The sequence below is a fragment of the Salvelinus namaycush genome, chromosome 24 (genome assembly GCF_016432855.1).
Source record: "Salvelinus namaycush isolate Seneca chromosome 24, SaNama_1.0, whole genome shotgun sequence".
Taxonomy (NCBI): Eukaryota; Metazoa; Chordata; class Actinopteri; order Salmoniformes; family Salmonidae; genus Salvelinus; species Salvelinus namaycush.
In genome coordinates this window covers 27,132,556-27,156,217 of record NC_052330.1, presented here as the reverse complement: position 1 = coordinate 27,156,217, position 23,662 = coordinate 27,132,556, and the positions used below count along the sequence as shown (strand labels likewise).

Below are 23,662 nucleotides of genomic sequence, written 5' to 3'. Positions count from 1 at the left end.
ACCATACTCTGATACCCACAACCAGACTGTTATACAGGTACTAACCATACTCTGATACACACAACCAGACTGTTATACAGTTACTAACCATACTATGATACCAACCAGACTGTTATACAGGTACTAACCATACTCTGATACCCACAACCAGACTGTTATACAGTTACTAACCATACTATGATACACACAACCAGACTGTTATACAGGTACTAACCATACTCTGATACACACAACCAGACTGTTATACAGTTACTAACCATACTCTGATACCCACAACCAGACTGTTATACAGTTACTAACCATACTCTGATACCAACCAGACTGTTATACAGGTACTAACCATACTCTGATACCAACCAGACTGGTATACAGTTACTAACCATACTCTGATACCAACCAGACTGTTATACAGTTACTAACCATACTATGATACTAACCAGACTGTTATACAGGTACTAACCATACTCTGATACACACAACCAGACTGTTATACAGTTACTAACCATACTCTGATACCAACCAGACTGTTATACAGGTACTAACCATACTATGATACCCACAACCAGACTGTTATACAGTTACTAACCATACTCTGATACCAACCAGACTGTTATACAGTTACTAACCATACTCTGATACCAACCAGACTGTTATACAGGTACTAACCATACTCTGATACCAACCAGACTGTTATACAGTTACTAACCATACTCTGATACCAACCAGACTATTATACAGTTACTAACCATACTCTGATACCAACCAGACTGTTATACAGGTACTAACCATACTCTGATACCAACCAGACTTATACAGTTACTAACCATACTCTGATACCCACAACCAGACTGTTATACAGGTACTAACCATACTCTGATACACACAACCAGACTGTTATACAGTTACTAACCATACTATGATACCAACCAGACTGTTATACAGGTACTAAATATACTCTGATACCCACAACCAGACTGTTATACAGTTACTAACCATACTATGATACACACAACCAGACTGTTATACAGGTACTAACCATACTCTGATACACACAACCAGACTGTTATACAGTTACTAACCATACTCTGATACCCACAACCAGACTGTTATACAGTTACTAACCATACTCTGATACCAACCAGACTGTTATACAGGTACTAACCATACTCTGATACCAACCAGACTGGTATACAGTTACTAACCATACTCTGATACCAACCAGACTGTTATACAGTTACTAACCATACTATGATACTAACCAGACTGTTATACAGGTACTAACCATACTCTGATACACACAACCAGACTGTTATACAGTTACTAACCATACTCTGATACCAACCAGACTGTTATACAGGTACTAACCATACTATGATACCCACAACCAGACTGTTATACAGTTACTAACCATACTCTGATACCAACCAGACTGTTATACAGTTACTAACCATACTCTGATACCAACCAGACTGTTATACAGGTACTAACCATACTCTGATACCAACCAGACTGTTATACAGTTACTAACCATACTCTGATACCCACAACCAGCCTGTTATACAGGTACTAACCATACTCTGATACCAACCAGACTGTTATACAGGTACTAACCATACTCTGATACACACAACCAGACTGTTATACAGTTACTAACCATACTATGATACCAACCAGACTGTTATACAGGTACTAACCATACTCTGATGATACCAACCAGACTGTTATACAGGTACTAACCATACTCTGATACCCACAACCAGACTGTTATACAGTTACTAACCATACTATGATACCAACAACCAGACTGTTATACAGTTACTAACCATACTCTGATACCAACCAGACTGTTATACAGGTACTAACCATACTCTGATACCAACCAGACTTATACAGTTACTAACCATACTCTGATACCCACAACCAGACTGTTATACAGGTACTAACCATACTCTGATACCAACCAGACTGTTATACAGTTACTAACCATACTCTGATACCAACCAGACTGTTATACAGGTACTAACCATACTCTGATACACACAACCAGACTGTTATACAGTTACTAACCATACTATGATACCAACCAGACTGTTATACAGGTACTAACCATACTCTGATACCCACAACCAGACTGTTATACAGTTACTAACCATACTATGATACACACAACCAGACTGTTATACAGTTACTAACCATACTCTGATACCAACCAGACTGTTATACAGGTACTAACCATACTCTGATACCAACCAGACTGGTATACAGTTACTAACCATACTCTGATACCAACCAGACTGTTATACAGTTACTAACCATACTATGATACCAACCAGACTGTTATACAGGTACTAACCATACTCTGATACACACAACCAGACTGTTATACAGTTACTAACCATACTCTGATACCAACCAGACTGTTATACAGGTACTAACCATACTATGATACCCACAACCAGACTGTTATACAGTTACTAACCATACTATGATACCAACCAGACTGTTATACAGTTACTAACCATACTCTGATACCAACCAGACTGTTATACAGGTACTAACCATACTCTGATACCAACCAGACTGTTATACAGTTACTAACCATACTCTGATACCCACAACCAGCCTGTTATACAGGTACCAACCAGACTGTTATACAGGTACTAACCATACTCTGATACACACAACCAGACTGTTATACAGGTACTAACCATACTCTGATACCCACAACCAGACTGTTATACAGGTACTAACCATACTCTGATACACACAACCAGACTGTTATACAGTTACTAACCATACTATGATACCAACCAGACTGTTATACAGGTACTAACCATACTCTGATACCCACAACCAGACTGTTATACAGTTACTAACCATACTATGATACACACAACCAGACTGTTATACAGTTACTAACCATACTCTGATACCAACCAGACTGTTATACAGGTACTAACCATACTCTGATACCAACCAGACTGGTATACAGTTACTAACCATACTCTGATACCAACCAGACTGTTATACAGTTACTAACCATACTATGATACCAACCAGACTGTTATACAGGTACTAACCATACTCTGCTACACACAACCAGACTGTTATACAGTTACTAACCATACTCTGATACCAACCAGACTGTTATACAGGTACTAACCATACTATGATACCCACAACCAGACTGTTATACAGTTACTAACCATACTCTGATACCAACCAGACTGTTATACAGTTACTAACCATACTCTGATACCAACCAGACTGTTATACAGGTACTAACCATACTCTGATACCAACCAGACTGTTATACAGTTACTAACCATACTCTGATACCCACAACCAGCCTGTTATACAGGTACTAACCATACTCTGATACCAACCAGACTGTTATACAGGTACTAACCATACTCTGATACACACAACCAGACTGTTATACAGTTACTAACCATACTATGATACCAACCAGACTGTTATACAGGTACTAACCATACTATGATACCCACAACCAGACTGTTATACAGTTACTAACCATACTATGATACCAACAACCAGACTGTTATACAGTTACTAACCATACTCTGTTACCAACCAGACTGTTATACATTTACCAACCAGACTGTTATACAGGTACTAACCATACTCTGATACCAACCAGACTGTTATACAGGTACTAACCATACTCTGATACCAACCAGACTGTTATACAGTTACTAACCATACTCTGATACCAACCAGACTGTTATACAGTTACTAACCATACTCTGATACCAACCAGACTGTTATACAGTTACTAACCATACTCTGATACCAACCAGACTGTTATACAGTTACTAACCATACTCTGATACCAACCAGACTGTTATACAGGTACTAACCATACTCTGATACCAACCAGACTTATACAGTTTGATTCAATTATGTAGAGGAAAAGTCAGCATTATACAGGGGAGAATGAATTGAGAATTCCATCCAAATGTGACCACAATATATACATATTGTACTGTACATGAAGGCCTATAATGAAAATGATTTAGCTGACAACAAGGTCCCTACAGGTCATCAGCAAGGACAGCAATCTACAAGGAGAAGAGCTGTATAGAGGTATGTGTTGTGCATTTGTTTCTCTCCCACACACTGCACCCACCCTCATCTCCGAGGGGCTGTCCTCTCTGCATGCACACACACCTCTTCTGGAGTTACCTACATTTCTACTTCTGGTGAACAGAGGAATTCTCCATAAGTGCACACACATCAAGTATATACTCCTACCAAACATCAGACCTTTTCCTTGGCGATCTAGCACATTCTCATTACATGCATGCTTTATAAATTCCCAGTGGAGCTGTTGTTCTAGGTGAGGAGAAACATTCCAGGATAGTTCCAGGAGAGTTCAATGTGAGGAGAAACATTCCAGGAGAGTTCCAGGAGAGTTCAAGGTGGGGAGGAACATTCCAGGAGAGTTCAAGTTGAGAAGGAACATTCTAGGATAGTTCCAGGAGAGTTCAAGGTGAGGAGAAACATTCCAGGATAGTTCCAGGCGAGTTCAAGGTGAGGAGGAACATTCCAGGATAGTTCCAGGCGAGTTCAAGGTGAGGAGGAACATTCCAGGATAGTTCCGAGAGAGTTCAAGGTGAGGAGAAACATTCCAGGATAGTTCCAGGAGAGTTTTAGGTGAGGAGAAACATTCCAGGATAGTTCCAGGAGAGTTCTAGGTGAGGAGGAACATTCTAGGATAGTTCCAGGAAAGTTCAAGGTGAGGAGAAACTTTCCAGGAGAGTTCTAGGAGAAATATTACAGGATAGGTACAGGAGAGTTCTAGGTGAGGAGAAACATTCCAGGATAGCTCTAGGTGAGGAGAAACTTTCCAGGATAGTTCTAGGAGAAATATTACAGGATAGGTACAGGAGAGTTCTAGGTGAGGAGAAACATTCCAGGAGAGTTCTAGGTGAGGAGAAACATTCCAGGAGAGTTCTAGGTGAGGCGAAACATTACAGGAGAGTTCTAGGTGAGGAGAAACATTCCAGGAGAGTTCTAGGTGAGGAGAAACATTCCAGGAGAGTTCTAGGTGAGGAGAAACATTACAGGAGAGTTCTAGGTGAGGAGAAACATTCCAGGAGAGTTCTAGGTGAGGAGAAACATTCCAGGAGAGTTCTAGGTGAGGAGAAACATTCCAGGAGAGTTCTAGGTGAGGAGAAACATTCCAGGAGAGTTCTAGGTGAGGCGAAACATTACAGGAGAGGATACATATTCCAGGTCAGTTCCAGGAGAGGAGAAACATTCCAGGAGAGTTCCTGGGGAGTTCAGGATAATTCATGACAAATGACACCATTCATACAGTGCAGCATTTTGCCTGCCCGGACATGCTGCAGTGGCTAACCTTTAGATGACGCACAGAGTGCTGTTCACATAATCACAAGCCCCCACTTAGGCTTTAAACGGTACTTCAAGCTACAGCCTGGGATTTAAAGCTGTTCAATAGTCAATTAAATCCTTGATATTTACCCATTGATCCTTGAAGAATGTAACTTATAAATGCCTGAGGGACGTAGCATAACTATGTCTTTACCAAAACCCAAAATATAGGCTAAGGTTTTATTTCTCCATTGTTTAAAAACAGCAAGAATGTAAACAATGCATAGCTTCAAAATATGGTAAAGATTTTGTAAAAATATGTTCAGTCATTGCATGTAGAGCGCTGTCTATGGATTTGGGAGGGGTGACATTTCCCTAGCACAGCCATTTTGTTATTTATTTTTATCCAAGAACGTAGCTTTATATATGGTACTTACAGTGCATTCGGAAATTATTTTTTGTTTAATTACAGCCTTATTCTAAAATTGATTAAATACTTCCCCCCCATCTACACACAATTCCCCATAACGACAAAGCAAAAACAGGTATTTAGACATTTTTGCAAATGTATAAAAAAACAACAGAAATACCTTATTTACATAAGTATTCACACCCTTTGCTATGAGACTCAAAATTGAGCTCAGGTGCATCCTGTTTCCATTGATCATCCTTGAGATGTTTCTACAACCTGATTGGAGTCCACCTGTGGTAAATTCAATTGATTGGACGTGATTTGGAAAGGCACACACGTCTATATAAGGTCCCGTAGTTGACAATGCATGTCAGAGCAAAAAACAAGCCATGAGGTCGAAGGAATTGTCTATAGAGCTCCAAGACAGGATTGTGTCGAGGCACAGATCTGGGGAAGGGTACCAAAATATGTCTGCAGCATTGAAGGTCCCCAAGAACACAGTGGCCTCCGTCGTTCTTAAATGGAAGAAGTTTGGAACGACCAAGACTCTTCCTAGAGCTGGCCGCCCGGCCAAACTGAGCAATCAGGGGAAAAGGACCTTCGTCAGGGAGGTGACCAAGAACCGGATGGTCACTCTGGCAGAGCTCCAGAGTTCCTCTGTGGAGATGGGAGAATCTTCCAGAAGGACAACCATCTCTGCAGCACTCCACCAATCAGGCCTTTACGTTAGAGTGGACACGCGGAAGCCACTCCTCAGTAAAAGGCACATGACAGCCCGCATGGAGTTTGACAAAAGGCACCTAAAGGACTCTCAGATCATGAGAAACAAGATTCTCTGGTCTGATCAAGGAAAAGTCTGGATGAAACCTGGCATCATCCCTACGGTGAAGCACGGTGGTGGCAGCATCATGCTGTGGGGATGTTTTTCAGCGGCAGGGACTGGGAGACTTGTCAGGATCGAGGGAAAGATGAATGCAGCAAAGTAGAGAGATCCTTGATTAAAAACTTGCTCCAGAGCACTCAGGACCTCAGACTGGGGCGAATGTTTACCGTCCAACAGGACAACGACCCTAAGCACACAGCCAAGACAACGCAGGAGTGGCTTCAGGACAAGTCTCTGAATCTCAAGTCTCTTGAATGGCCCAGCCAGAGCCAGGACTTAAACCCGACCGAACATTTCTGAGACCTGAAAATAGCTGTGCAGCGACACTCCCCATCCAACCTGACAGAGCTTGAGAAGATCTACAGAAAAGAATGAGAGAAACTCCCCCAGTTCAGGTGTGCCAAGCTTGTAGCGCAATACCGAAGACTCGAGGCTGAAATCACTGTCAAAGGTGCTTCAACAAAGAACTGGGTAAATGGTCTGAATACTTTCCGAATGCACTGTATATATTCAAGTTGAGGCAAGTCTAGCTCGGGTGTACTTGAAAATTCAACATGGTCCATTTTTCTCTTGTTGATCTGTCAGGGTCAGTGAGATATGTGTTTGTTTTGTGTGGTATATTCTGTTCTACAAATGCTTTTCGATGTCATTGTGGGTTGGTATTTGGTATTTTATTAGGATCCGCACGAGCTGTTGCAGCAGCTAGTCTTCCTGGGGTCCACAAAGCATGAAATAATACAGAACATTAATAGACAAGAACAGCTAAAGGACTGAACTACATCAATGTAAAACGTCCCACACAACCTACATATCAGTACATACACACAATATCTTTGATGGAAGGGAGTTCCACGCAACCATGGCTCTATATAATACTGAAGGTTTTTTTTTGTTCTGGATTTTGGGACTGTGAAAAGACCCCTGGTGGCATGTCCGGTGGGGTAAGTATGTGTGTGTCAGTGCTGTATGTAAGTTGATTATGCAAACATTTTGAGTTTAACAATGTTTCTTATAAAAACAAGAAGTGATGCAGTCAGTCTCTCCTCTACATTTAGCCAAGAGAGACTGACATGCATAGTATTGATATTAGCTCTCTGAATGTTAGATTTTTTAAAAATGATTTTGGAATAAGTGTCAATTCACACATTTGTCATTATCTGTAGACGGATAATCTGTCTGCTGGGTTCCATTTTTAAAAAATCTTTATAAATCTATTAAACACAAAACATATGGCACTTTCTTTTTCCAAAGAACGTTGGCTCCAATGACAGGTCCTGAAACAGACTCCCCCCCTCACTGACCTGAACCCAAACATGATCTCGTCGTGGCGGAGGTGGGCGTCGTCGTCGATGGACAAGATGGCTTCCGTCTCCACGACGTCCCAGGGCAGGAAGCGGTTGTTGAGGCTGTTCTTCTCCGTGCGCACCACCTGCAGGACAGGAGACATGTTAAAGGGATAGTGCAACATCTTGGCAATGCCTTTTTGTCTACTTCCCCAGAGTCAAATGAACTCATGGATACCATTTTTATGTCTCTGTGTGCAGTTTGAAGGAAGTTGAAGGTATTTTCTGGAGCCATCGCTAACTTGTGTTAGTACAAAGACTGGAAGTCCACAGGAATCTTCACTGAAAAACGATTTTTTAGTATTAATTAATTAGTTCACTTGTAATACAATCCCAATAATGTGTGCATGCCAGCAGTCACATTTTCAAAATAGAGGACTTCCAGTACAGAGCAAAAACAGTGTGTTGTGCATCCTTTGAGTCCTAATGTGGAATTTCATTAAAGTAGGCCTACAGCACAGGGTAGTAAACCATGGGCCAAACCACTCAGCCCCCCTTTCTCAACAACATTCTTAGACTAACCCCTCTTTAAAAACATGAAAGTATGTCTATTAGCAATAAATATTTAAGAGGATTTTAAAATGTGTCAACCAATTAGGCTATTAATTCAAGATCATTCAACTATCCTCCCATCATAAGCCCCCGCAGAGAGGGAATCTCGCCTACAGGCAGTGTAATTTGGGGTTCTTGAATATTCTGTTTAACTTCTCATCTACTATAAAAGCCAGACTTTTTCTGTGGACTAAACATTTTCTATTTCCTTTTATATCAGCGGGTGTAATTTGACTGGCTGGCCTGCAGACTTGTAGGGAAAAGCTTCAAAGCGAAGCAGGGAGAGCAGATCAAATCAGCTTCAGGAGCTAGCTTGATGTACTAGAGCACACTCTCTCAGACACACAGCCTCAGAGACTGCTGCACCACATCACAGGTTGAGGTTACACTTTTTGCATTTCAGAGTATTCTCTCCCATTCAATAATATTGTTCATTCTGAGCAGTGAGAGCACTAAGCAGCAGGGGCATGTTTGGTATTCAGCGACGATGGAAGGTACTCACCACGATGGGCAGGCCGATGTCTGGCCACAGCAGGTCGCCTGAAGGAGGCTTGGGGGAGTTCCACACCACCACCACTTTGTTGAGGTAAGGCAGCCCGTTGAGCCTCTCCAGGGAGTTCATCAGAACCTCCTCCCTCTCGTAGGTCAGCATGACCACGGTGAACTGCTCCCGGGGCACGTTCCCACCCAGCGCTGCCTGAAACTCCTTCCCCGAGCCCCCCGTGCCACTGCCAATGGGGCGGAAGCCCGTGCCCGAACCCAGGAACTTGGCCTCCGAGGGCAGCACCGGGTCCAGAGGCGTGTGAGGGAAGAGGTGGAAAGGCCCCGGGGCGCGGTTCCAGTTCTGGTAGGTGTCAGATGCTGTGTAGGTGAAGTTGCGAAGGAAGCGTGGTGAGGCGTAGGGTGGCTCCGTCTCCACGGGACCCAGGTCCAGGTCGCCATTGTCGGCCAGGTTAGCGTCCGTGCCCGCCATCTTGCCCGCCTTGTGGGGGATCTCCTGGGCGGGCTCCTCGTGGATGGGCGCGGGGGGCACCTGGATGCGGGTCCGGACGCTAGCCAGAATTGTGCCCAGGACGTTCTCTGAGGTAGAGAAGTAGGTTTCCCACAGGAAGCGGCCCTGCCGCCGCATGGCCAGCAGGTCATTGTCTGATAGGCTGCGTAGCAGGAAGTGCAGCTCGGTGATGCGGGGCTTGGGTACCATAATGGCCGCCTCGCTCCAGTGGACCAGCTGATGGTAGGGCAGCCTGACATGGTCCCCCAGTACCACAGGGATGGCCCCCACCTCCAGGGCCTCAAACAGCCTCATGCCGTTGCCCGCTGAGGCTATCAGTTGACCGTCCCCGGGGGAGATGACCAAGGCAAAGGTGGAGGCCTTAAGGACCTCTAGCCGCTCCTCCCTCTCCCCACACAGGGCCCACTCTGTGGGCAGGCTCGGCTGCGGGCTCTTACAGGTGAACTCCACCAGCACCTGGTCCAGGTGGCTGTCCTGCACTGCCTTAAGCGTTCCGATGATGCGATCGTCGTAGTCGGCTGGCGGGTCTCCCTCCATCTCCTCCTCAAAGGACTGGGGCGGCCCCTCCTGCAGGCTGCTCCTCAGAGACTCCACCCTCTCGCCCTGGAAGGTAAACAGGTACTTCCTCTTGACAGGCACCTGGGGCGGCACCTCCAGGAAGTTGGGCTCAGAGAGGGCGTGGACCAGTGGGGACACCACCAGGTCGAAGCCCTCGCGGTACTGCTGCTCAAGAAAGGTGGACTGGGCCACTGCCGCCCGGCCCGTGCTCACATTGTACAGGAAGTTCTGCGTCATGGACTTCCTGGAAAGGTGGACCAGGAGATGGTTGTGTCCGTCAGACCTCCAGTACGGCAGAGCCTTCAGCTGCTTCTCCAGCGCTGAGGGGGCCGGGAGGGGGGAGGAAGGAGACTCCTGCAGCTCCCCCACCAGCACCACATACAGACAGGCGATGCTGGGGTTGTCCGTCACGTAGATGCTGCTCTTCACCGAGGTGGCGAAGGCCTGCCTGACCAGCGGGTCCAGGGACTCACCCCAGGGGTAGGAGGCCGTGTCGTAGACGTACACAGGGAAGCCCGAGGTCAACGGGCAGCGGGCGTAGTCGAAGCAGGAGCGCAGGCGGCAGACGTGGGCAGACTTGGGCGGGGGTAGTCCTGGGTCGTCCTTGTCAGGTAATAACCTCACGGGAAGCGAGAGCTTGGGCTGGTTCTGAGCCATCAGCTCCTTGTATGAGTGCTCCGTCTGGCTGATGACGTTCTTCAACTGCAGCAGGTCCTGCTTGGCACTGTCGATGCTACGCTTGCACGCTTCGATACGCAGGTTGAGCCGGACGATCTCCCCGTTCAGCTCCTGCCGCTTGGCCTCCAGCTGTAGCAGCTCCTCGCTGACCGACTCGCGGATGCGGCACAGGTCCTGGACGTGCTTGGCTTCGCACAGCTCACCGCCGGGCCGAGGGCCGAAGATGCGCTTGTCGGGGCCGCCCGCATCGTCGATGGTGGTGAGGTAGTAGTGGGCGATGAGCGGGAAGAAGACCAGGATGAAGAAGAGCATGAAGCTGAGCCAGGTGAGGCGCACGCGCCGCAGCACCCACGGCTGTCCACCAGCCCCCACCCCGCCACCGTTACGCTGCATCATGGGTTAGGGTCACTGGGCTCAGTGCTGCACCGGAGAGTCTACTAGTCTACAGGAATCAGCAGCCATGGTGCAACCTCGTCAACATAGTGAAAGTGTGGACGCTAAACCATCAGTTGTTCATTGACTTGTTTTGTCCTTATAAAATATGGATCTACTTGATCTTGGTTTTCCTTTTGGTATCAGATGTCGGGGGACCTCACCTTTATCCTGCAGGTGTGCCATAGTTCAGACAAGTCCATACCATCGTTCCTTTTGTATGATGTAGTTGTATTCCTGACCTATGTAAGCACAGTGTCGGGGGAGGGGAGCCCCTTCTGGGAAAAGCCTTGGACGAGAACATGGCTGGTCACAGTGCAGCAGAGTGGCATCATCGGTCGGCCGCTCCTGCCCAGGTTGTGCCCATTATCTGGGTCCGAGTGGGTCTGCCGAAGAGCGAAAGGCCTCCAAATGTCAAAACCTAAAACAGATACAGAAAAACGATGTCAAAATTAGAATATATAAGATCCCTAAAGGCCCGCACATAATGTAGGATTTTGCAGTCTCAGCTGCTGGCGCTGGCACATACGCAGATCAAATACACCTCTGCAGTTGACGTAGCCTACATTGGTTGACGTAGCCTACATTGGTTGACGTAGCCTACATTGGTTGACATAGCCTCGCAAGCCAATCGCAGAATGTGACGACAGAACGGAAGCAAAATGTACCATCTGGCCAGGTTGATAACACGATTGTAATTTGGTAACATCGCACAGTGTGGCGTAATAATCGTAAAAGACAATCTGATGTACAGCGTGGGAAGGCCTTTAGCTGGCATTCTTAGTATATCAGATTAATAAACTCACGGAAAGTCTAGCCTTCACATCATAGTCCAAATAGGCGTCAAACCAGAATAATACACTCACTGATGATGTCACTAGGATAAATAACATTGTCAAGAATTCAAATGTGTGCTTTTGTGTGAGTGACAGATGTTTAAAGTTAATTTAAAAAGTCCTATATACTGCATTACAACACACAGCCTAGTTTTTCATTTCTCTCGACAGGCCTGAGATCAGTAAATGATCTGAAAAGCAGCACTGGGCGTACTGTATCAAAACTGCTGACACAAGGTAAGATTCTACCAACAGGATCTCCTTCCTCGAGTCTACATCCTTATTAGGAGCGAGGGCTTTCTCCTCCTCAACAGCTTTCACGTCACAGACCACATCACTTACCAGACAGGTCTTCCTCCTGAACAGCTCAAAAACAAAAGAGGCTGAGAATCACAATACCGACTAGGCTTCTCTGTGTTGGGGTAAACAGCAACAACAAAGGTTTAGGGTTGCTATAAGCAGATAAATCCTAGTGCAGATAAAAGAGACTGATTCAGCGTAAAGGGCAGTGGTGGACGGGAGGACACCTAAAATAAAATGTTGGGTATTACTCCTCAGACAACAGCCCTAATGCATCAGTGAAGAATGAAAATAGCCTACTCTCTGGCAGACCAAAAAAAAAAAGAGGCATGGAACACAAACTAATCAATGCTGGTTCCAGTCTCTGACAAGGCAACAAGGTCACGGTGTAGTATCTTCACTGCTACACCTGCAGATGTTGGTGCCTAGGTCTTATCAAATAGGCCTGAACACTAAACCCACAACATCCTGATCTGGTTAACATCACAGAATGGAAATCAGATTGGAGAGTTCCCACTGACATATATCTTCATAAAAGACGAAGTGTGATGGAGTACGTGTTTACCATGGCAACAGAAAAGGTTCATTTGTTGATGAGCCTGAAAAACTCCTAGCCCTGACGAAGACTGCACCAGTCATTGGACTAGTCTGCAGAAGTGTCACGTTCACTAACATGTCCTGGCAGGGCACTCAAACAGATCCCGATGCCAAATAAAAGCTATCTTTCCCTGGGTTCGGTGCCAAGAAAAACAGGAATTCCCCCCTGCTGACTCCATCTGACTGGGTTTCTGACACACACACAGTATGTACAGATAACTGAAAGCCTTATGGTGATTTGGAGACTCAAGCATCCAGCAGGATGAGTGTGCATTTCTCTCCCCTAATGGAGCACCTTGCAATATGGCCTCGTGCACCTGCTCTCCTGCTGGAAGGTTGGGAGATGGAGACAAAGCGTACTGTGCACTTTGTGTAACATAGCCCATTACACACACCGGTAACACTCACTGCATCAGACCACACAGGTCTGCTCCTATTTTCCACACTGTAGCAGCCATCAGGGGCTAGCCTGGCTGCCATCAGGGGTTAGTCTGGCTGCCATCGGGTTAGTCTGGCTGCCATCAGGGGCTAGCCTGGCTGCCATCAGGGGCTAGCCTGGCTGCCATCAGGGGCTAGCCTAGCTGCCATCAGGGGTTAGTCTGGCTGCCATCAGGGGCTAGCCTGGCTGCCAAAAGGGGTTAGTCTGGCTGCCATCAGGGGCTAGTCTGGCTGCCATCAGGGGTTAGTCTGGCTGCCATCAGGGGCTAGCCTGGCTGCCATCAGGGGTTAGTCTGGCTGCCATCAGGGGCTAGCCTGGCTGCCATCAGGGGCTAGCCTGGCTGCCATCAGGGGTTAGTCTGGCTGCCATCAGGGGCTAGCCTGGCTGCCATCAGGGGCTAGCCTGGCTGCCATCAGGGGCTAGCCTGGCTGCCATCAGGGGCTAGCCTGGCTGCCATCAGGGGCTAGCCTGGCTGTCATCAGGGGCTAGCCTGGCTGTCATCAGGGGCTAGCCTGGCTGCCATCAGGGGTTAGTCTGGCTGCCATCAGGGGCTAGCCTGGCTGCCATCAGGGGTTAGTCTGGCTGCCATCAGGGGCTAGCCTGGCTGCCATCAGGGGTTAGTCTGGCTGCCATCGGGTTAGTCTGGCTGCCATCAGGGGTTAGTCTGGCTGCCATCAGGGGTTAGTCTGGCTGTCATCAGGGGTTAGTCTGGCTGCCACCGGGTTAGTCTGGCTGCCATCAGGGGTTAATCTGGCTGCCATCGGGTTAGTCTGGCTGCCATCAGGGGTTAGTCTGGCTGCCATCAGGGGCTAGTCTTGTCAACACAGTACGTGTCATTACAGCAGCAGTAGTCATCAGCACAGCACAGCTGACTGACAAGCTCCAGGGAGCCTGTGTCACATGATTTAATCTCTGCCTTGGGACTCTTGACCCCCCCCAGATGTCTGGCGGTGGGCCTGAGGTGCCACGGGGAGACTTAAGGGGTCTACAGACAAACAGGCTCGAGGGAGCGTAGTGTTGCAAGGTCTTGTTTCATCATAAAAGAGGCATTCGACAGTTTTCAACCTTGAAGTTGAGACCTGACATATCATTCCTCGCGAAGACTGAGGGGCAGTACGGAGTGAGTTTTACAACGGAAGTCCCGCCCCTGTGTCTACATCACATCTTTTCCCGTATCCCTTCGGGTATAAACACAGACAAGATGGGTGTTCTGCTACTTCGTTTCTACGAAGCTTCCTTTCTTGTGCTTTTTATTTAGAGATTGTCTATGTCCAGTTTGGAGGAGCGCCTGTGCGAGCTGCTGAGATAATACAAGAACCTTTACTACCCTTCAATGCGGTTGTATTCAGACAAGCAAGCAAAAGACAATAGCTGGAGGGAGATACCACAAAATTTGAACACGAATATATATAAAGAAACATGGAGTAAGACTGGTATGTTGGCAATCTATAAAGGGTGAAGGAGACGAGAACTGGGGCTGCCACTGGTGTGAGTCCCACCAATTGTCTGACAACTGGATTGGCTTTGTGGTTACGTGAAACATCAGACAGACACCAATATGCCAGATACGGTACGTCCTCGTCATGCAGCCGACTCCTTTGGTACACTGTGTGTGCTTGTGATCTTATGTTTAGCAGACCTAGTTAGAGCATGTGAAATCAGCTGTTTTGAATGGGAGAAATTGTGAGTGCCTGTGTTATAATAATGATGAGCAGGGCTATTTCAAACATCTGAAAACAGTGTTTTGTGTCTGCCTTAATTAGATTGAGTTGTTCATGAAATCAGTTCTTTAGGGTAAACATGTTTAACTCAAAAGGAACCCACGGAGATGGTGTAAGATTGCTTTCATTGTATTCACCCTTTGCTTGTACAGTCCAGAGACGGAGCGGAGCCCTGAGGGGCCCATCTACAAGTGGTTCATCGCATAGAACACACCAGACTAGCCTGACATGTAGCTAGCATTTGTAAACAGGCATATAACACGGGATCCCAGAAGTTCAAACATTGTCGCTAGCTAGAATCAAAGAGCACCTTGGCCCCTCTTGCTTGGTAAGCTACTCTGGCTCCCCCTAGTGGATATACACTACACAAGGCTCCTCTTGCTTGGTAAGCTACTCTGGCTCCCCCTAGTGGATATTAGGGATGCACCGGTACAGTGGTCCCAGGGTTTGGTATGCATCACGGTTTGTGGGCCACAGTAACGGTATGGTTTCGGTATCTTTAAATTTAAGAAAAAAATAAAAACACATTGCCCTTTAAACAATGAACTCTTTATTTTGCCTAAAGACAAATCAAACCTTACATTCAAAAAATGGCAGCATGACTGACTAAGCTTGGTTTCTGTCTCTACTGTATGAAATCAAGGGGAGAAAAACATTCAAATCAAAAGTGCTTCTTAGCTTTGACAACCTGTAGGTGCTTTGCCTTCTCTACTTTAAATAAACAGGGTACATACTTGTATAGGCAATATTAAAAGTAAAAAGAACAAAGTGCAACATCAAGTTGGTACCCCATATGAGATATATATTCCTTCATGTTGAGGTTCTTCTGTAAAAAGATAAGCATGTCAACAGATAAGCATGTCAACATTCTCTGAAGCAAGACGAGAACGGCTTGCACTGACAATGTCACCTGCGGTGGAGAAAACTCTCTCACTTGCAACAGAGATTCCGGGACACGGAGGCTTTGCAACATGGGGGAACTTTGACTGGTTTGTTTTCCACCACACAAAAGGATCAGCATCCACATGAAGGCATTCTGCTGCCTTGTATGAGGGGACCTCCTCCTCAATAATTGTAGAAAAGGGCTTGGTCTGCTCCTCTGAAAAGCTCCCCAAATAACTGACATGGGAGTCTTCTTTTGTGCAGGGGAAAATGAGGATGGATTTTCTTCCTCTGTGGATGGCCCTGCTTGCACTGCTTGAAACTGAAAGAAAAATTGCAAACATATTATTATTAAGTGTAAGTGACACACATCTCATCACATTTTAAACGCACATGATAAAAACAAAAAACAATATGAAAAATAATTTAAAAATAGATCAAATACCTGATGTTCATGCACCACAATTTTTGATGAGATCCTTGTGGACTCTGTCACAGCAGGCTGGCAGGGATTTAAACCTTGGATCAAGGGCTGTAGCTCTGTGAAGGTAGTCTAGAAGATCTGGGTCTGTGTATCTTCTCTCCAAGTCCTGAGTGATGGCTGCCTTGGCCTCCCTGATGGTTGCACTGTCCTCAGGACCTGGTGCCATGGAGTTGAGAATCATTGTCTTTAGAGGGGGAATCATTGATGAGGTGGGACTTGTTTCACTGCTCATGAGACTCGTCATTGTTTTCAGGGGGGTTGAGTAGCTGAATGAGTTCTTCTGCCAGCTTCAGTTCACTGTCAGTCAGCATGGCTATGTCTTTGACCGACTTCTTCACAGCCTTGTCCAATACAGCAGAGTATATGGCCGGTTGCTGTTCCACATAACATTCCAGCATGTCATGTACGGTATTCCAACAGGTTGTGACATCATGGATTCATTTGTGCTTTGATATACAGTTGAAGTCAGAAGTTTACATACACCTTTGCCAAATACATTTAAACTCAGTTTTTCACAATTCCTGACATTTAATCCTAGTAAAAAGTCCCTGTCTTAGGTCAGTTAGGATCACCACTTTATTTTAAGACTGTGAAATGTCAGAATAATAGCAGAGAGAATTATTTATTTCAGCTTTATTTCTTTCATCACATTCCCAGTGGGTCAGAAGTTTACATACATTCAATTAGTATTTGGTAGCATTGCCTTTAAATTGTTTCACTTGGGCCAAACGATTCGGGTAGCCTTCCACAACCTTCCCACAATAAGTTGGGTGCATTTTGGCCCATTCCTCCTGACAGAGCTTGTGTAACTGTCAGGTTTGAAGGCCTCCTTGCTCGCACACGCTTTTTCAGTTCTGCCCACATTTTCTATAGGATTGAGGTCAGGGCTTTGTGATGGCCACTCCAATACCTTGACTTTGTTGTCGTTAAGCCATTTTGCCACAACGTTGGAAGTATGCTTAGGGTCATTGTCAATTTGGAAGAACCATTTGCGACCAAGCTTTAACTTCCTGACTGACGTCTTGATGTTGCTTCAATATATCCACATAATTTTACTTCCTCATGATGCCATCTATTTTGTGAAGTGCACCAGTCCCTCCTGCAGCAAAGCACCCCCACAACATGATGCTGTCACCCCCGTGCTTCACGGTTGGGATGGTGTTCTTCGGCTTGCAAGCCTCCCTCTTTTTCCTCCAAACATAACGATGGTCATTATGGCCAAACAGTTTTATTTTTGTTTCATCAGACAAGAGGACATTTCTCCAAAAAGTACGATCTCTGTCCCCATGTGCAGTTGCAAACCGTAGTCTGACTTTTTTATGGCGGTTTTGGAGCAGTGGCTTCGTCTTTGCTGAGTGGCCTTTCAGGTTATGTCGATATAGGACTCGTTTTTACTGTGGATATAGATACTATTGTACCTGTTTCCTCCAGCATATTCACAAGGTCCTCTGCTGTTGTTCTGGGATTGATTTGCACTTTTCGCACCAAAGTACGTTCATCTCTAGGAGACAGAACGCGTCTCCTCCTGAGCGGTATGATGGCTGCGTGGTCCCATGGTGTTTATACTTGCGTACTATTGTTTGTACAGATGAACGTGGTACCTTCAGACATTTGGAAATTGTTCCTAAGGATGAACCAGACTTGTGGAGGTCCACAATTATTTTTCTGAGGTCTTGGCTGATTTCTTTTGATTTTCCCATGATGTCAAGCAAAGAGGCACTGAGTTTGAAGGTAGGCCTTGAAATACATCCACAGGCACACCTCCACTTGACTCAAATGATGTCAATTAGCCTATCAGAAGCTTTTAAAGCCATGACATCATTTTCTGGAATTTTCCAAGCTGTTTAAAGGCACAGTCAACTTAGTGTATGTAAACGTCTGACCCACTGGAACTGTGATACAGTGAATTATAAGTGAAATAATCTGTCTGTAAACAATTGCTGAAAAAATGACTTGTGTCATGCACAAAGTAGATGTCCTAACTGACTTGCCAAAACTATAGTTTGTTAACAAGAAATTTGTGGAGTGGTTGAAAAACGAGTTTTAATGACTCCAACCTAAGTTTATGTAAACTTCCGACTTCAACTGCATCTAGCATCTCTTGCTTGACCTTCAAAACTTGGTGAGCGGTGGTGCTTTTGTGAAAAAAAGTCACCACTTTTCTGACCTTCCCCAGGAGGCGGGACACTGCCTTGAGAGAGGCTCTCTTGCCTGCGAGGTTCAGGATGTGTGTAAAACATCCAATGTGGGGCCCAAACCCATCAGCTTCACGGATGGCATTCAATGTTTTGTGCATTATCTGTAGTGGCTGGGATTGTGATATTTGGCCTCTCTAGCTTCCACTCAGTCACAGCATTAATTAATTCTAGGGGTAAGTGTGCTCTTGTATGACTCATACAGGGGAAGAGATTGCAACACGTAGCTCTTCATCTCCCAGACCAGTACATAGTGAACCATCACAGTGAGGTAGCTTCCAGTACATAGTGAACCATCACAGTAAGGTAGCTTCCAGTACATAGTGAACCATCACAGTGAGGTAGCTTCCAGTACATAGTGAACCATCACAGTGAGGTAGCTTCCAGTACATAGTGAACCATCACAGTGAGGTAGCTTCCAGTACATAGTGGACCATCACAGTGAGGTAGCTTCCAGTACATAGTGAACCATCACAGTGAGGTAGCTTCCAGTACATAGTGAACCATCACAGTGAGGTAGCTTCCAGTACATAGTGAACCATCACAGTGAGGTAGCTTCCAGTACATAGTGAACCATCACAGTGAGGTAGCTTCCAGTGCATAGTGAACCATCACAGTGAGGTAGCTTCCAGTACATAGTGAACCATCACAGTGAGGTAGCTTCCAGTACATAGTGAACCATCACAGTGAGGTAGCTTCCAGTACATAGTGAACCATCACAGTGAGGTAGCTTCCAGTACATAGTGAACCATCACAGTGAGGTAGCTTCCAGTACATAGTGAACCATCACAGTGAGGTAGCTTCCAGTGCATAGTGAACCATCACAGTGAGGTAGCTTTGAGTTGCTCTGGAGGTCCAACTATCCTTGGAGAGCGCTAGGTAGGGTGTGTGTCAATTCATTTTCAATTTCTCTCCGTGATGTTTCATAGAGTTTGGGAATTACTTTGCTGCTGAAATGCGTGCGCGAGGGGACATTGTAACGCGGTTCAATTTGTTTCATCAGGTGACGAAATCCTGAGTCAGTAACCAGCGAATAGGGCTGAAAATATTTAGCTATGAACACTCCCACTGCTTTCGTTATTTCTTTGTTTTTCTGAATTTGTCGCAAATTGTTGTTTGAAGGCAGCAGCGAGAGATTGTTGTGTTTTGGCTAACGAGTCGACTCTCCTTGCTCCAGCTCCACCTACAAGGGTGATGGCGACGTAAATGACATGTTAGAAGTGTTTCCACTCGAGTAGCCGACACTGGCAAAGAAATGTGTGCAAACTGTACTTTGTTTACGGTCTTCTTACCCTCGTCATCGTATTGAACGCTGAATCCAAAATGTTTCCACACAGCGGATTTGAAAGACTGCGGTGCCTCATCAAATTTGCTTCACTCTGTCTCGCTAGCACTCGCCATTGTCACATTGGAGCAGAGAGAATATTTGTTTTTAGTTTCCCCCCTCTTCATGGGGCCCCTTTAGGGAGGTTTCCTACGGAGATCGTCCATTGGTTGTGTAAGGGGGAGTGGGTTGCGGTCACTGCGTTTGCCACATTTGGAGACATTGCTGTGGAGTAATGTTTGTCAGCCCTCAGGAGCCCCCTAACGGCCTGGGGACCCAAGCAGATGCCTGCCTTACCTGTTCACAAGCTGTGCGTCTGGTTCTGTAGATCTAAATGTACAATGTGCGTGTAGTCTGCAGCGCAATAAGCAAGTTTTGGAAAAAATTGGAAAATGACAGGCATATCGTAATTTCGCGGTTCATGTGTGTGTATTGAACAGTAGGGGGCGTACGGAACGGTTCGACAACATACTGTGTACCGTTGCATCCCTAGTGGATATACACTACACAAGGCTCCTCTTCCTTGGAAAGCTACTCTGGCTCCCCCTAGTGGATATACACTACACAAGGCTCCTCTTCCTTGGAAAGCTACTCTGGCTCCCCCTAGTGGATATACACTACACAAGGCTCTTCTTGTTTGGTAAACTACTCTGGCTCCCCCTAGTGGATATACACTACACAAGGCTCTTCTTGTTTGGTAAACTACTCTGGCTCCCCCTAGTGGATATACACTACACAAGGCTCTTCTTGTTTGGTAAGCTACCTCTGGCTCCCAAGCCCCGAGTGGATATACACTACACAAGGTGGACTTCTTCTCTGGGTGGAACACAGCAAAAAGAGTCTGCGCCCCCCCCCCCCCCCCCCCCAAAAAAAAAACGGCTCCACCCACATGCACGTAGATCAACGGTGTTAAGAGGGCCTATCAAGAGCCTCAGATGAATCATTGCGGGGCTTCAGGCCTGTGATGCAGATCTCCAGAGTAAATGGGAGACAGATGCTGCAGCCTCTCGGGGCCAAACCAACGCCACCTCTAATCTGGGGCTGTGAGCACACAGATTGAGTGTTGACGTTAGCCCTGGGGTGAAACACACACACACACACACACACACCGAGTCTCATCTACAACGGCAGGATTTGGCTAATCCTCAGAGTACAGTCTTTACCCTCTACTACCGAGTTCAATTTAACCTGTAGGGTATGGATGTGGAACACACAAACGCATACAGACAGTATCGATCAAGCCAGACAGTTTATGAGAGAATCAATGATAATCTAATCATCGGGATAGGCTCGTGTTGCGAGGCAGTTTCATGTTAAGCTCCTAATAGATGACAGTGCTGCGGTGGTGTCCGCTTGCACTCTGGGAGAAAGAGCAGTGCAAGGAGGAATAGACAGAGGCAGCCCACAACACATTGCATTACAATGCATGCATTAAGATGTGGTGCCCTTGCCTTCACCTTCAAGCGGCTACATCAACAGGAATATGTCAAGTTGCCGGCCGATAATGTGTGAGCTTGAGCTAGCTCTATTTCGGGGCCAGAATTCTGCAACATTTTCAAATCAGGAGGCCAGGGCGGGAGGTGGGAGAGGCAGAGTCTGTTTGATGACCCAGATAAAGGATATTTTCACTCAACTGCTGAGCAGCCAGTCGATGGGTTAGTAAGCACATCGGTGCTCAGAGCTGGGGAACGGCACAGTCTATGCATTGGCGATTTCCCAAATTAATTTCATTTCGGCCGTATAAAAAACGCTGCTATGAACTCGTGAGCTATGTTGGCTAACTTTGTCAAGTGATATAATGTGTGTCAGGGAAAAGTCATTGAGCCTAAAATGATGAAAAGGGTGAATCTAGGCCTAGTGAGCCTGGAAGGCTTTAGGCTTATATCTTTATGGTGAAAACCAGACAGGTCTAGACTAGCAGGACATGCGTCACTGGCTAACCCTCCAAACAAAGTTTAAAGGGATACTGCAAGATTCTGGCAATTAAACCGTTTTTCTACATAACCAAAACATACGCTACCATACCTGTTCAATTCCAGTCATTGCGCAAACGCTATTTAGCATTGGCTCGCGAAACATCAAACTTCCAGAAAAACGGTATCCACATGGGACCGTATCCAAAAAGCATCTCAAAAAAGGTCCTAGGAAGCCTGTTAAAACCTGTTTTAAGACAAAAAACCTCCCAGTTCTGAGTAGGTTTTTCGATGATGTTAAGACACTGCTCAGACAAACTCTGAGGCAAGAGTAAAATCAACTCATAAAAGTTTCTCAGCTGGTAACCACGACAGTTTGAGGTACCCCAAAGGAAATACACCCATAGACTTTTTCCAGATTTTGTTCTGTTACAAAGTGGCATTAAAATGTATTTCTTAGGGCCACACAAGTGGCGCAGAGGTCTAAGGCACTGCATCGCAGTGCTTGAGGCGTGACTCAAGACCCGGGTTTGATCCCGGGCTGTGTCACAGCCGGCCGTGACCGGGACACCCATGAGGCGGTGCACAATTGGCCCAGCATCATCCGGGTTAAGGGAGGGTTTGGCCTGCTGGGATTTCCTTGTCTCAACGCACTCTAGCAACTCCTTGTGGCAGGACGGGCACCTGTAAGCTGATTTCGGTCGCCAGCTGGACGCGTTTCCTCCGACACATTGGTGCGGCTGGCTTCCGGGTTAAGCAAGCAGTGTGTCAAGAAGCAGCACGGCTTGGCAGGGTCGTGTTTCGGAGGAAGCATGGCTCTCAACCTTCACCTCTCCCGAATCATAGGGGAGTTGCAGCGACAAGACTAACTACCAATTGGATATCACAAAATTGGGGAGAAAAGGGGGTAAAAGTACACAAAAAAAACATTTCTTGTCAACGATCTACACAAAAGTCTGTCAGAGCGGAAGAAAAATTATAACATTTGTTTAAAAAAAGAAGAAAAACCCTAATCTTGATTAGATAAGTATTCAACCCATTGAGTCAATACATGTTAATATCCCCTTTGGCAGCGATTACAGCTGTGAGTCTTTCTGGGTAACTGTCTAAGAGCTTTCCACACCTGGATGTGAAACATTTGCTGATTATTCTAGTTCAAAATTCTTCAAGCTTGGTCAAATTGGTTGTTGATCTTGGCGAGACAACCATTTTCAGATTTTCAAACAGATTTAAGTCGAAACTGTAACTGTAAACCACTTTAGTATAGATTTGGACTTATGTTTTAGGTTATTGTCCTACTAAATGTTGAATACATCTCCCAGTGTCTGGTGGAAAGCAGACTGAACCAGGTTTTCCTCTAGGAGTATGCCTGCGCTTAGCGCCTGTCAGGTTTTATTTTTTATCCTAAAAAACTCCCCAGTCCTTAATGATTATAAACACACCCATAACATGATGCAGACACTACTACGCTTGAAAGTATGGAGAGTAGTACTCAGTAATGTGTTTTATTGGATATGCCACAAACATAACACTTTGTATTCAGGACAAAAAGTGGATTGCTTTGCCACATTTTTTGCAGTATTACTTTAGTGCCTTGCTGCAAACAGGGTGCATGTTTTGGAATATTTTTTATTCTGAACAAGCTTCCTTTTCACTGTCAATTAGGGTCATATTGTGGAGTAACTACAATGTTGTTGATCCATCCTCAGTTTTTTCCTATCACTGCCATTAAACTAACTGTTT

General features: G+C 45.7%; 1 protein-coding gene across 1 annotated transcript in view; it reads right to left on the bottom strand.

Moving 5' to 3' along the window:
- Nucleotides 1–23,662, bottom strand: part of LOC120019129 (exostosin-like 3) — an 80,820-nt gene that overhangs the window by 27,635 nt on the left and 29,523 nt on the right. The window contains exons 2-3 of the mRNA XM_038962402.1: nucleotides 9,051–11,649; nucleotides 7,955–8,082 (exon numbers count right to left, since the gene is read on the bottom strand). Coding sequence (XP_038818330.1) covers nucleotides 7,955–8,082; nucleotides 9,051–11,192 — 2,270 coding nt within the window. The 5' untranslated portion in view covers nucleotides 11,193–11,649. The remainder of the gene's footprint in view (nucleotides 1–7,954; nucleotides 8,083–9,050; nucleotides 11,650–23,662) is intronic.